Source organism: Zingiber officinale, chromosome 11A (genome assembly GCF_018446385.1).
Source record: "Zingiber officinale cultivar Zhangliang chromosome 11A, Zo_v1.1, whole genome shotgun sequence".
Classification (NCBI taxonomy): Eukaryota; Viridiplantae; Streptophyta; class Magnoliopsida; order Zingiberales; family Zingiberaceae; genus Zingiber; species Zingiber officinale.
In genome coordinates, this window is record NC_056006.1 from 96,920,537 (window position 1) to 96,935,053 (window position 14,517).

General features: G+C 43.8%; 1 protein-coding gene and 1 non-coding gene across 2 annotated transcripts; one reads left to right on the top strand and one right to left on the bottom strand.

Moving 5' to 3' along the window:
• The first annotated feature begins 8,999 nt into the window (after positions 1-8,999).
• TRNAI-AAU lies at positions 9,000-9,073 on the top strand. The gene has a single exon. It is a non-coding gene; the product is annotated as a tRNA-Ile (tRNA).
• Positions 9,074-9,126: 53 nt separating this feature from the next.
• Positions 9,127-9,861, bottom strand: LOC122031658 (bidirectional sugar transporter SWEET4-like). Its single transcript, XM_042590748.1, has 4 exons — positions 9,816-9,861; positions 9,683-9,719; positions 9,356-9,605; positions 9,127-9,291 (listed from the first exon to the last, which is right to left on the bottom strand). Exons 1-4 carry the CDS (start codon positions 9,859-9,861, stop codon positions 9,127-9,129), a joined length of 498 nt encoding a protein of 165 aa, XP_042446682.1.
• Positions 9,862-14,517: the final 4,656 nt, after the last annotated feature.

The window sequence follows — 14,517 nt, forward strand, 5'->3', positions numbered from 1 at the left end:
CGAGCAGCCTTCCTTCCCGATTTCTCGTCCCTCGAACGCCGCGCACGTTCTTCTCGTCCACCGGTGTACTCTTCCGCGGACACCTCGTCCCTCGGACGCACCGAGCCCGTCGGCTCTCTCCCGTGCCGTCCTTCTCGCTAGCCGCGTCTTCCGCTCGACTTCCTGTGTTCCTAAGTTCCTGCACACTTAGACACAAGGGTTAAACAACGCAGGACCTAACTTAACTTGTTTGATCACATCAAAACACCTCAGGGTTCCAACAAAACCTTTTTTTTATATGTGAAGTCAATTGGTAACAACTCATCACGGACGACGGTTGAATCCTTCTGGGTTGGTGCATTACGGCCATGCCACCGAATCTTGTTTCATAAGTGCTAAGGGGAGTTGCCTAGACCCCCCACACTGCGGCCACACAGTTACACTTACATAGGTGAGTTCTCCAAGGATGTACTGCAAGCATCCTGTCATTAAGACCTTAAACTCATTAAGAGCTCCTAAGTTCATCCTTACTAGCAGTCAAGCATCTATCCAGGGAAGAGACTACGAGATTACATCTCAATCAATTTGATGCTTACGTTTCACCCTTATAGCTTGTTTGTACCACATTGAACCTACTTTTTGGGATCTCCAATCAGATAGGTTGGGTTGCCGCTATAGATGAAACCAGGACAGGCCTTAGTCCCATTCCCTTATTGGATCTCTTGATTTTCTCAGAATCAAGTCCTTTAGTGAGTGGGTCAGCAATATTGTCTTTTGAACTTACAAAGTCCAATGACACCACTCCAAGAGACACTAGCTCATGAATAGACTTTAATCTTATTTGTACATGTCTCTTCTGTTTCTGGTTATATTTGGAGCTTCTAATCTGAGCTATTGTTGTTTGATTATCACAGTGTACTGAAATAGAAGGTATTGGCTTCATCATTAAGGGAATTTCAGAAAGAAGACCCTTAAGCCAATCAGCTTCAGTTACTGTGGTATCCAAAGTACACAATTCTGCCTCAGATGTAGACCGGGTTATAATCGTCTGTTTAACAGACCTCCAAGCAACTGCACCGCCTCCAAGTGTAAAGACATAACCAGTAACGCCTTTACACTCAGCAGTGTCAGCTATCCAACTAGCATCATTATATCCCTCCAGGACTGCAGGGAATCTCCCGTACCACAAGCCCAAGGATATAGTGTCTTTCATATATCTGAGTACTCTGTCTAATGCATCCCAATGCGTTCTGTCCGGACAGCTGGTAAACCTGCTCAATTTCGATATAGCAAAAGAAATATCAAGTCTAGAACAATTAGCTAAATACATTAGACTACCTATTATTTGTGAGTATCTTAATTGAGACACTGCCACACCACTATTATTCTTGTGGAGAGTTTTTGAAGGGTCATATGGTGTGACAACAGATTTAACTTGACTATAGTCATATTTCTCTAATACTCTCTCAACATAGAGTGACTGAGAAATTGTTATTCCATCAGTTGATCGAGTCAACTTCAGCCCTAAAATCATATCAGCACAACTCATATCCTTCATATCAAACTTACCACTTAAGAGGGTCTTAGTCTCATTTATAATAGAAAGGTTAGTTCCAAACAGTAGATTATCATCTACATATAAGTATAGGATAATACAATTATCACCTTTCATTTTAGCATATACACATTTATCAGAGTCATTTACTTCAAAGCTAAATGATAGCATAGCTCTATCAAATTTTTCGTGCCACTGCTTTGGGGCTTGCTTCAAACCATAAAGAGATTTGACTAACCTACAAACTTTGTTCTCATTTCCAGAAACTACATATCCCTCAGGTTGATTCATATATATCTCTTCTTCAAGATCTCCATTAAGAATACCGTTTTAACATCCATTTGATGGATCTCAAGATGATATATGGACGCCAATGCTATTAATACTCGGATTGTAGTAATTCTTGTAACAGGAGAATAAGTGTCAAAATAGTCAATCCCTTCTTTCTGTTTGAATCCCTTAGCAACTAGGCGGACTTTGAATTTATCTACTGACCCATCAGGTTTTAATTTTCTTTTAAACATCCATTTACATCCTATAGTGTTACACCCAGGAGGTAAATCTACTAACTCCCAAGTAGCATTAGAGATAATAGAGTCCATTTCACTTTTAATGGCCTCTTTCCAGTACTTAGCTTCAGGAGAAGCCATAGCATCTCTATATGTCACAGGGTCACCTTCTATATTATAGGTGATAAAGTCCTGGCCTAAATCCGTAGACACACGTTGCCTCTTGCTCCTTCTCGGTTCTGTACACTCACTAGATTCATCTAGTCTAGAGTGACTTGAGGAAGGTGTACCCACTACGGATAATGGGACCTCTACAGAAGAAGACTCATTTCTAGTAGGAATACTAGATTGAGGTGTTCTCGTCTTCATAGGAAATATATCCTCAAAAAATGTAGCATCGCGAAGTTCTACAATAGTATTTGCATCTATTCCAGGAATTTCTGATTTAATAATCAAGAACCTATATGCAATACTATTTTGAGCATAACCCAAGAAGATACCATCTACGGTCTTTGGACCAAGTTTTTTCCTTCTGTGTTCAGGTACTAGTACCTTTGCAAGACACCCCCACACTTTAAGGTATTTCAAACTTGTCCTTCGGCCTTTCCAAAGCTCATATGGGGTTTTATCTCTTGACTTCATTGGGACTCTATTTAGCACATGGCATGCAGTGTATAGAGCCTCCCCCCACATAAAGTTGGGTAACCCAGAACTGCCTAACATGGAATTAATCATATCTTCAAGGGTTCGATTTTTTCGTTCTGCTATACCGTTGGATTGAGGACTATATGGAGCAGTTACCTCATGGATTATACCTGTATCTTGACAAAATTTTTGAAACGGGTTCGAGGTAAATTATCCACCCCTATCAGACCTTAACCTCTTAATTGTTTTATCGGTTTGATTCTCAGTTTCAGATTTAAAAATCATAAATTTATCTAAAGCTTCATCCTTGGTTTTTAGCAAATAAACATAACAATAACGAGAGTGATCATCAATGAAGGTAATGAAATACCTTTTATGGTCTCTCGTTATTACACCGTTAAACTCACAACAGTCAGTATGAATCAATTCTAAAATATCATAATTTCTATCAACTGATTTGAAGGGTTTACGGGTTTGTTTATATTGCACACAAATTTCACATTTTTTCTTATCATTTATAGCATGCTTAGGGATCATGTCAAGATTCATCATCCTTTTTACGGTATTAAAATTGACATGTCCTAATCTGTCATGCCACGGATCATAAGACTCAATGTTATATGAACAACCAATATCAGAAGTTTTATTTAAAGTAGTATTTTCTACATTGAGTTTAAATAAACCTTCATTAAGGTAACCTTTTCCAATAAAGGTTCCTAAATGTAATATTACAACTTTATTACATTTAAAGTTCAACTCATAACCAGCACGGACTAACTTTGATCCGCTAATCAAATTCCGACGGACCGCTGGAACATGATGCACCTCATGCAGTGACAGGACTTTTCCAGAGGTGAACCTCAGGTCAATTTGTCCTATCCCAAACACTCTGGCTGCAGAATGGTTCCCCATGGTCACGGAAGTGCCTTCAATTACCTGATAAGTAAGGAAGGCAGAGCGATCAGCACAACAGTATACATTAGCACCTGTATCAACTAATCATTCATTGGGTTGATAGATCAAGTTTAGTTCGGGTTTGAAGGTAACAAACCTATCGCTGGTGTCGTCACTAGCAGTCACGACATTTACTTGTGCCTTAGTGTTGGACGTATTTCTTTGGTTTTTCTCCTTGTCCTTTCGCTTAGGGTAGAATTTGGCATAATGTCCAACCTGTCCACATGCCCAGCAAGGCTTAGGTTTGGTTCCAGTTTTCTTTTGAACCTTTGGGTTGGGTTTCATCTTGTTTTTCATTTTCTGGTTTTTGAATTTTCTCTTGTCAGATGAGACTACTACATTCGCCTTTGGAATAAAATCCATAGGCATTCTTGTATCATCATTTTTATGTTGCTTCCGATGTTCTTCTTCGATATTTAAGGCAATCATCAAATCTTCGAGAGAGATTTTACCTCTCCGATGTTTAAGAGTCATGCCAAAATCTTCCCAACTAGGAGGTAATTTTTCGATAATAGACAAGACCTGAAATTTTTCGGGTAATGACATATCTCCTTCAGCAAGACCATGAATTTGAACTTGGAATTCATGTGTCTGCTCAATCACAGATTTGCCTTCAACCATTTTGAAGTTCAGGAATTTTGCCACAGTATACTTTTCTAAACCAGAATCTTCGGAGTTATATTTTTTATCCAAAGATTTCCACAGCTCTTTAGCTGAAGAGGTTGAGCAATATACATCAAATAGTGCGTCTGAGAGGGCAGACAGGATTCTCCCATGGCAGAGATAATCCCTTTGCTTAAACCTCTTTAAGGAAGCACTACGGGCAGGTTCCTCTTCATTAGGTGAAGGAGGGTCTGTTTCTATAACGGAGAATAACCCTAGCGTAGTAAGCCAAAATTTCATCCGTTGTTGCCAACGTCTGAAGTTTTGCCCGTAAAATTTCTCGGGTCTAGCACTAGCCTCATCAGATCCTATTACCCTATCATTCATCATGTCTATAGATGCAGGCAAATAAATTCTCTAAGAATGTTGGTAATATATTTAAAGCAATATAAACAACAGTATTATATTGACACAAAAATAGCATGCAATAGACAGATAAATAAAGTAGTCGGTTTTAGAATATAGTTATCCGGTTGAAGCGTCGGCACGCCGACTGTCCTTAGAGAATTTATTGCCGCCTCACGGTGCAAAGGCTCCCCGGCAAAATTCCCCCAAGATCCGACAACCACTCGTCTTGTCTGTAGGTGCACTCCAAAACGGACGCGACACTCGGACCCAACCTCAGATCGCCGAAAGACCAAGCCTCAGGACACAACAAAGGCGCAGAAAGACTCGAACTCGAAAAGAAAAACAGAGGAGGTGCTGTGCAGAATGTAGCGCACAGAGAACGGAGAAGAAGGAAGATTGAGTGAAGAATAGAGGCACTGCTTGTCCCCTTTTATTCACTCTGAGGAGGTACGAAGCACTGCTTCGCTAGCGAGGAAACGCGTCCGCGTCTCCTCACGCGCGGTGTCGCGTCCGCGTCTCCTCTCGCGCGGTGTTGCGTCCGTTCCTTACGCGGAACAAAAATAAAAATCAAACTATGGTTTGGTTCGAACCAATCGAACCGGAAACCAAACTGATTTGGTTCAAACTGAACCAAACTAGCAAAAACAGACCGGGCCGCCCGTGAGCGCAAGGCCCACGGGTTGGGGATTTGCACCCCCCTGCGCGCGTTAATCGTGTACGTGACGCCCGGTTTATGGATTTCCGGCTCGAACCCCCCAAATCCACTCGATTTGGGCTTGGCCCGCGCATGCGTGTAGGTCCCCTTATCATTACTAAGCTAGGATGGAAGGGCTTCCTATATAAGCCCTTCCAAGCTTCTCCACTTAGCAATGTGGGACTAAAAACACTACCAAAAAATGCTTTGAATTTAATACAAAATTCAGCAGTTGAATCATGCTAGCCTCGATGACTCCTGAGCTACAAAAACAATATGAGCATATGGATGCTTATACTATTATCTATCATCTTCGTAAACTTTATATGAGCAAGCTAGATCCGAAAGGTTCGAGGTCTCCAAACTTCTCTTTTGCTCAAAGATGCAGGAGGGTTCAACTACAGTGCAATTTGTACCGAAGACTACATTGAGTAATTGGGATCACTCGATTTTGCAATGAATCACGAATTAAGTATTGACTTAATTATGCATACTGTACCCAAAAGTTATTCATAGTTTATGATGAATTATCGAATGAATAATCTTGAATCCACTATTCTCGCCCCCATGGCGTAGCGCAGACGGTGGACGCATGATATTTCTGACGTAATGGCCAGGGGTCGATTCTTAGGAACTGACGACTTGGGATTTACCCCGCCATGCGCCTATGGCCTGTGTACCTGCATGAACCTCCCTCCATATCTGTGGGGTCGGTACTAATGGGCCGCTAAGGTAGCGGATCTACCTTTTTGAATCCACTATTCCCAAAATGACCAGCATGCTCAAGACTGTGGAGCCTGTGATCAACATCACAGAAGACTATGATGTTAGATAACTCTTTTAAGAAAAGTTTTAAGAGAAAGTTAAAGCATCAAGCCAAAGGGAAGAAGAAGACCAAGAAAGAAGAACTGACATTAAAGGGAGAGCAGATCCTTTGGACCTCTTTTCACGGTCCAGAGGATGGTTCCTCCACATGCATTGGTGGAATAGATGACCCTCATTCATAAAATAGGTGGGGATCATTCATCCCCACCAATGCATGTAGAGGGACCATTCCCTAGACCGTAAAAAGTGGTCCAGAGGATTCGGTCCCGATTAAAGGGCTCTTTCTACTATTGTGACATGATGTGATATTGATGAAAAAATTACAAGATTTATCTTGAGTCACTGAAGAAGAAGTAACATCCAATGTCCTATCTATTTTAGGTGTTTTTATTATTGAATGTTATATTTTTTACTCTAACATCTGGATATTTGATACAGGATGTAACTCACATATATAATATTGGATATGTTCGGTTCCATGAAAAGTTTTGATCGATCACAAGAGTAAATCGAAAATCACTTATAACGAGCGACTCATCAACCTAGCGTTCTTACGTTAACCGCTCATTAAAAAAATTATCCATTAATTCTCCATTAAGAAGGCGCCTTATTGTTGCATTATCGCTTAGGAGTGTATATATCCTCAATTCTTTTTTCTTTGGAAAAGCGGATGTAATATGTGATGTTATCGGTTATCTACTAGAGCTATCAAACGGGTTAACTCATAGTGAAATGTATCGACTCATAGTAAGTCGATCATTTGACGAGGTGAGACAGGCCGAACTATCATTTTAATAGATTGGAAATTTCTCAATCTAACTCTAGACGGATTGTTAGTTGGACGGATCAATCCATCCATGAGTCTATTAAAAGATTAAAGTTTGAACTAGTATTGAATTTTCTACTTTAATTATAATTCTTTTCTTAAAACAGGAGTAACCCGCGGATCTAGAATTAGGCTTGTCTCAGTTATCTATTTGTGGTGTAATTTATACATTTTAAATGAGTTGTGCTTTAGGCTGCACCATGGAATAGGTTAAGACAAGGCTTTTGACATCAAAGCTCAGGAAACAAGAAAAATAACTCCAAAAGGTTTTCTGAGAAACAAAATTTTACCTTATTTTTTAAAAATATATTGAACTAAATCCTCACGTGAGTTTTTTTTTTTGTTGGCCAATTATGTATTGAACTAAATCACTTTATTCTGAGGGAAAAAATAGTCCACAAATTAAGTTATCTATATTAAACAGGAAGAAAGTGGCCCGCTGAAGACCTATCTGTAAAGCAGTAGGCCATATCGATGGCTCATGCAGGTTTCGAACCTATAACCTTCGTGTTATTAGCACGACGCTCTAACCAACTGAGCTAATAGGCCAGTTCGTTAGTTGGATTTATAATAATATAATATTCATTTTTGTTTGGCTTAAAGCAACCGAGTAATCGTGGCCCGCATTGGGTGAAATATGGGTGTTTGTTGTTTTAAATTAAAATCATGTTAATAGCATTTGATTAATTTATATTTATAATATTTTAACTTTTTTTACTTCTTTATATGCCAACTTAAAATTCTAAAATTGAGCTCGATGCCTTTATAATTAGTAACTCTTTCTTTTGCCAAATTTCTACCCATCCAAGGATTATTTTCTAGGATTTTATTATTTGCTTGAAATTAGGATTTCACTTAATATCATATATCCAACTTATATCGATTAATATTAGGACAACCAATTCAGTGTCACGAATATTTTTTGTCGGCCTCTTGTATAAATTGAAAAATACTCACAGTGGATAATTCATCCGTCTAATATATATAGATCAATCGTTTATGAAAAAAAGTTTAATTCATCAAAACTCATAACTAAAAAGTTCTGTCGTGTCTGGGCTCTATTATATCCTTTATCGATGATATTATACTAATTGTATATTTAAATTGTCAAGTTTTATAACTCAATGAACATGTTGATCTAACTATGAGCCGGGTTCTTTTAACCCGAGCTAGTAACTAGGTCAATGGATTGGTTATCCATTGACTTGATAATCAAGCTTAAATCGTAATTGATCCAATCATAGGTGGGTTATGATTATATAATAATAAAAAAAAAATTAATCAGGTGAGTAGAGCTGTCAAACGGATTGATCGGATCAATTACGATTTATAGGCTTGATTATCAGGTCAATGAATAACCAATCTATTGACCTAGTTACTAGCTCGGGTCAAAGGAACCCGACTCATGGTTAGATCAACATGTTCATTGAGTTATAAAAATTGGCAATTTAAATATACAATTTATTTAATATCATCGATAAAGGGTGTGATGGAGCCCAGGCACGACAGAGTTTTTTAGTTGAATTTTGATGAATTAAATTTTTTTTCATAAACAGTTGATTTATAAATATTAGACAGATTAATTATCTATTGTGAGTATTTTTCAATTTATACAAGAGGTCGATAAAAAATTTTCGTGACACTGAATTAGTCATCCTAATATTAATCGATATAAGTTGGACATATGATACTAAGTGAAATCCTTGTTTCAAGCATATAATAAAATCCTATTAAATAATACTTGGATGAGTAGAAATTTGGCACAAAAAAAAGTTCCTAATTATAAAGGCATCGAGCTCAATTTTAGAATTTAAGTTGGCATATAAAGAAGTAAAAAAAAGTTAAAATATTATAAATATAAATTAATCAAATGCTATTAACATGATTTTAATTTAAACCAACAAACACCCATATTTCACCCAATGCGAGCAACGATTACTCGGTTGCTTTAAGCCAAAGCAAAAACGAATATTAGATTATTGTAAGTCCAATTAACGAACCGGCCTATTAGCTCAGTTGGTTACAGCGTCGTGCTAATAACGCGAAGGTCGCAGGTTCGAAACCTGCATGGGCCATTATCTTTTTCTCACTGACAAAATAATATTTTTTGTTCTATAGGAGCCTTCCTCTAATAATATAACTGGGCCAGCCCATCAAGAGGCCTACTAGTTTCAATTGCCCAATTGTTGACTTCCAAAGCTTCTTTTTCCTTTGACCCCATTTCTCTCCATCTCCACGTCATCGGTAGCGAGAGGGGCATGAACTCGACGCTCCTCGTATGAATCACCTGCCACTGCTAATTAATCACTTCATTAGCCATTAATTACTTAATTAATTAATTAATTAAACGTGCTTACCATTACGGACAACGGAGCGGCATACATGGCCGTGGCGAACACCACGCAGAGCACTCCGGCGACGAGCCTCCGGTTGTCGCCGTGCAGGGCCTCCAGTATGAGCCCCGCGATGCTGCCCGCGAAGACGAACTCTCCGACGAGGGCCGCGAGCGAGCGGAACCAGGCTCCTCCGGCGGAGAAACTGAGGAGGACGAGGACGTAGGCGAGCTCGATGAGGAAGCCGGCGCCGTTGATGATCAGGATCAGCGTGCTGTGTAGAGCACCCACAGCATGCAGTTCAGCATCGCGCAGGAACAATATTTTGATCAGTAATTAAGTGAATCTTACACCGGCGAGAGGAACAGCACCAGAGAGGTCACATTCCCTGGATCAAATTAAACGATCAAAATGATGAACATTGAAGAAACAGAGTGACAATTACCTACTTCAAATAAACAAAAACTGAATCTTAATTACCGACCTACAATTTCAAATACTGTGCGAACAGTGTCAGCTGAAGGAGGCATCGTGGTGATCAGTAATGGTGGGGCGATAAATGCATGAGTGAAGGTATTGGGGCATGTTTAAATAGACGAGAAGAGCATGAAAGTTTTGTGATTGATAGGTAAGCGGTGAGCTGAATTAACTATGTGTTAATGGGCTCTGTTTAACTCGGGGACAAAAGTCTCCTTGGGATTTGCTTTTGAGAACGATCAAATCATGTGTAAATCATGTGCAAGTCATGTGCAAGGCATGATGATACTGTCCGAAAATTGATGAGATGGAAAATTAAAGATGTGATGTTCTTGTTGGCTGTCGATAGATTCTGCTCCGCCCTACAAGACAGATGATGTCAGTGTTGAGCCAGGAAAGGATCCCCGGCGTTGGCCCTCCGACACTCAAATCAGTCGTTGGTGATGAAGTAGAAAGCGGAACAATAAGAATGAAAATTATAGCGCAATAGTGTATCCCACATACCTCCGCCGATGCTTAGACCCCCCCCCCCCCCTCCGCCCTTTATATAGAGTTTCTGTAGCGTGCATGTACGTTCCCCCAGGTGGGCGGGCGTCTCGAAGTTTCCCCTGAAAAGATTTGCCAGTTGATCCGGTAGTAAGAGTGGCCCCCCCCCACTTCCTGCAAAGTCAATGCCAAGTGGAAGTCACCGGAACAGCAGCTCACTCAGAGGAGAGTGTGGTCCGACCGGACGGACGGCCTTAGATGGCCGGTCCGATTGGACTGCCGGCCGGCCTATGGAATCGAGTACCCGGAGTGGTCCGTCCGGCCCGCACTTATAGTTGGGAGGCACCCTGTTAAATTGGGGTTCCGACGCAGTTAAAAAGGTCATGGACCGAGCTGACCTTTTGACCGACCACAGTCATAAAGCACCCCTGTCTGTTAGTCTCCACAAAGCACAAGTAAACCACTGCGGATGTCCGGTCGGATGTTTAGGTACCTGTCCGCTCGGACTACAAGTTTGGAGCAAGGGAAAAGGCCAGAGGATTTCTTTCTTTGACAACCTGTAGGTTTCACGTGTGTGCCATGCTCCAAATCTTGTGACAGGGGATTCTGCTGTCCCATCGAGGGCATGCTTTGACTGTATCGATATGGGTCAGGTAAACTTTCTGACAGCCGCGTACCTAGGATAAGACAGAGGACACTTATGCACCTTGGCACGCGTGCCCAAACCTTTCACAGCTCTATATAAAGAACTTCAGGTTTCACCGACGGAGGATTCTGGGTACGTACTCTGAGACTTTGGGAGCCACCTTATTCATCGTAGTTTACCTGACTTGAGCGTCGGAGGGTCGTCGCCGGGAACCCCCTTCCCGGCTCGACTTCTGTGCAGGTTAGCCGGAGCATCGCGCCACCAGGTGGAGATCTACATCATCGAGCCAGGGAGCGCCACGTGCCCAGCGTCTGTTGATTTCTGGTTCGGACAGGATCAAATTGGCGCCGTCTGTGGGAACGCACCTGCATTCGAACAAGAGCAATGGACGAGGCTGGACGACAACACACGGTGGCGCTTTCAACAGAAGAACTCGAAGCTCTGGTCGAGATGAGGGCTGCCAAACTCGTGGAGCAAAGACAAAAAACATCAGCCGAACGGCCAGAGCAACAAGCAACATCTGCGTCCGGTGGCCGAGCGGAAGCACCTCCAGCCACCATCGCATTCCATCGGGCCTTATTTCGCACCCCTGAAGCCGCACCAGCTCGAAGAGATAGAGGCTCTTCTTCAGACGAAATTCCAAGGCGGGATGACAGAAAAGGAAAAGCTCCCCGGGCGGACTCATCTCCCGAGCGAATCAATCGCCAATTCTCGGAGGCTATTTTACGAGACCCTCTACCCAAGCACTACGTGCCTCCGACGATCGGCGAGTACAATGGAACAACGGACCCGGATGATCATCTGGGTAAGTTTGATAACACAGCCACGCTCCATCAATACACCGATGGAGTAAAGTGCCGAGTCTTTCTTACCACTCTCTCGGGATCTGCTCAACGGTGGTTCCGGAGGCTGCCGGACGGATCCATCACTAGCTTCAAGGACTTCCGAACGGCCTTCCTCCACCACTTCGCCAGCAGTCGGCGTTATCAGAAGACAAGTGTCAGCTTGTTTGCCATCAAGCAAGAGCCGAGAGAATCGCTTCGAGCTTACATCCAGCGATTCAACCAAGTGGCGATGGATATCCCAACGGCCACATCGGAGACGATGATGAACGCCTTCACGCAAGGCCTTGTGGATGGGGACTTCTTCCGGTCGCTCATCCGAAAGCCGCCCCGAGATTACGATCACATGCTACATCGGGCCAACGAATACATAAACGTGGAAGAAGCGCAAGCCGCTCGGAAAAAGGAAACTCCAACCGAGCGCGCACCTGTTCATGCCGAGCGGAAACAGAACGCCGCTCAGCAGCCACCCAGAGGACCGAGGGCCGAAGCGATTCGATCCCCCCACGCCAGATCGCATGTACAAGAAGTGGCTGCCGCTCGGCTCAAGCCAAAGAAGAGGTGGACCCCTATGTTCTGCTCCATCCACCAGTCGGATACGCACAACACGAGGGATTGTCGAAGTCTTCCCTTCGTGGCTAATCCCGTTCCCAGGAAAGCCGAACGGCGGTCGCCTCCCATGAGACAAAGGGCTCATGAAGCTGACCGGACCCGCACCGAGAGGCGACATCACCAGACGCCCGATCGGCACCGATCCCCAAGACAGGAGAATCGCCGGGCGTCCAGAGAACGGTCCCGACCGTCCACTCGGGAGGAGGAAAACAGGAGCAATACTTCCCGGGGCGAGATCAACGTTATTGCTGGTGGGCCGACCGGAGGAGACTCCAACCGAGCCAGAAAGGCGGGCGTCCGGCAGCTGCAGATCCACGCGGTCGGCTGTAGCCAAGAGCGGGCCAGTGGACCGGAAATCACTTTCGGACCCGGGGACTTAGAAGGAGTAGAAGTGCCCCACGACGACGCGCTGCTCATTAAAGCGGTAATAGCAAATTACACCATTCACCGCATATTTGTTGACACAGGGAGCTCGGTCAACATCATATTCAAGAAGGCGTTCGATCAGCTGCAAATTGATCGAGCCGAGTTGCTGCCCATGACGACCCCGCTCTACGGGTTTACGGGCAACGAAGTTCAGCCGGTCGGACAGATCCGACTGGCTACCTCACTGGGAGAAGAGCCGCTCAGGAGAACCAGGACAGTAAACTTCGTCGTGGTCGACTCTCCCTCATCCTACAACGTCATTTTGGGACGACCGGCGCTCGGCGAATTCCGAGCGGTTGTCTCAACCTTCCACCAGAAGATAAAGTTCCCCGTGGAGGACAAAGTAGGAGAAGTGCGGGGAGATCAGCTAGCAGCTCGGCGGTGCTATATAGAGATGATCCGAGCAGAAGCTTGTTCCGCTCGGAAGGCGCCCCGAATCGAGGTACACGCCATAACCGAGAAACCTCCTGCTTTAATTTATGATGAAAAGGAGGAAGTTCAGATCCATCCGACCCGATCGGAGGCCACCACTTTTATCGCCTCTGATCTGGAGGAAGAACAGAAGGAGAAGCTGATCCAATGCCTCCTACGAAATCATGATGTCTTCGTCTGGACGACACATGAGTTGCCCGGAATTTCGCCAAGCCTAGCGCAGCATGAGTTGCATGTCCGACCAGACGCTCGGCCAGTGAAGCAGAGGAAAAGATATTTCAGTGCCGAGCAGAATGCCATCATCCGAGCGGAAGTAGAGAAACTTCTGAAGGCTGGCCACATACGCGAGGTGCAGTTCCCGAGCTGGCTGGCCAACGTGGTATTGGTCTCCAAGCCGGGCGGCAAGTGGAGAGTTTGCATCGACTTTCGGGACTTAAACAAAGCATGCCCCAAAGACTTTTATCCTCTGCCCCGGATAGATCAGCTGGTGGACTCTACGGCCGGCTGTGAATTAATTTGCATGCTCGACGCCTACCAGGGCTATCACCAAGTACCGCTCGCCCGTGAAGATCAGGAAAAGGTTAGCTTTGTGACTGCCGACGGCACATATTGCTACAATGTGATGCCGTTCGGATTGAAGAATGCCGGGGCCACCTATCAACGCTTGATGAACAAAGTGTTCAGGGAGCAGATCGGGCGGAATCTGGAAGTTTATGTGGACGACATTCTTATCAAATCCTTCCGAGCGGCCGATCTCTTCAAGGACATGGAAGAAACCTTTCAAACGCTACGCAGATATGGAGTCAAGCTAAATCCCCAGAAATGCTTGTTCGGAGCAAAAGGGGGGCGTTTCTTGGGATATATAGTGACCGAGCGGGGAATTGAAGCCAATCCTAGCAAGGTGAAAGCTCTGCAAGACATGCCGCCTCCCAGAAATACGAGGGAAGTGCAACGGTTAACCGGTCGGATAACTGCTTTGTCCAGATTCATCTCCAAAACCGCCGACCGGAGCCTACCATTCTTCAAGATCCTGCGCAAGGCTACCAGGTTCCTGTGGGATGAGGAATGTGACCGAGCGTTCGAAGAATTGAAAACATATCTGAATTCTCTGCCTATACTTGCCAAGCCGATCGGGGGTGAGTCACTTTATCTGTATCTGTCGTCAACTGAGCATGCTGTAGGCTCGGCACTTGTGAGGGCGAGCGGCGAAGAGCAGCCGGTGTATTTTCTAAGCCACATTTTAAAAGATGCTGAATCTCGTTACA

What these genes read in the sequence shown, in the direction of transcription:
- LOC122031658 (XM_042590748.1), bottom strand. Translation starts at nt 9,861, where the DNA reads ATGCCTCCTTCAGCTGACACTGTTCGCACAGTATTTGAAATTGTAG. An exon ending in CACAGTATTTGAAATTGTAG is followed by an intron (nt 9,720 to 9,815) that starts GTCGGTAATTAA and finishes AATTTGATCCAG; the next exon opens with GGAATGTGACCTCTCTGGTG. An exon ending in CCGCTCCGTTGTCCGTAATG is followed by an intron (nt 9,292 to 9,355) that starts GTAAGCACGTTT and finishes ATTAATTAGCAG; the next exon opens with TGGCAGGTGATTCATACGAG.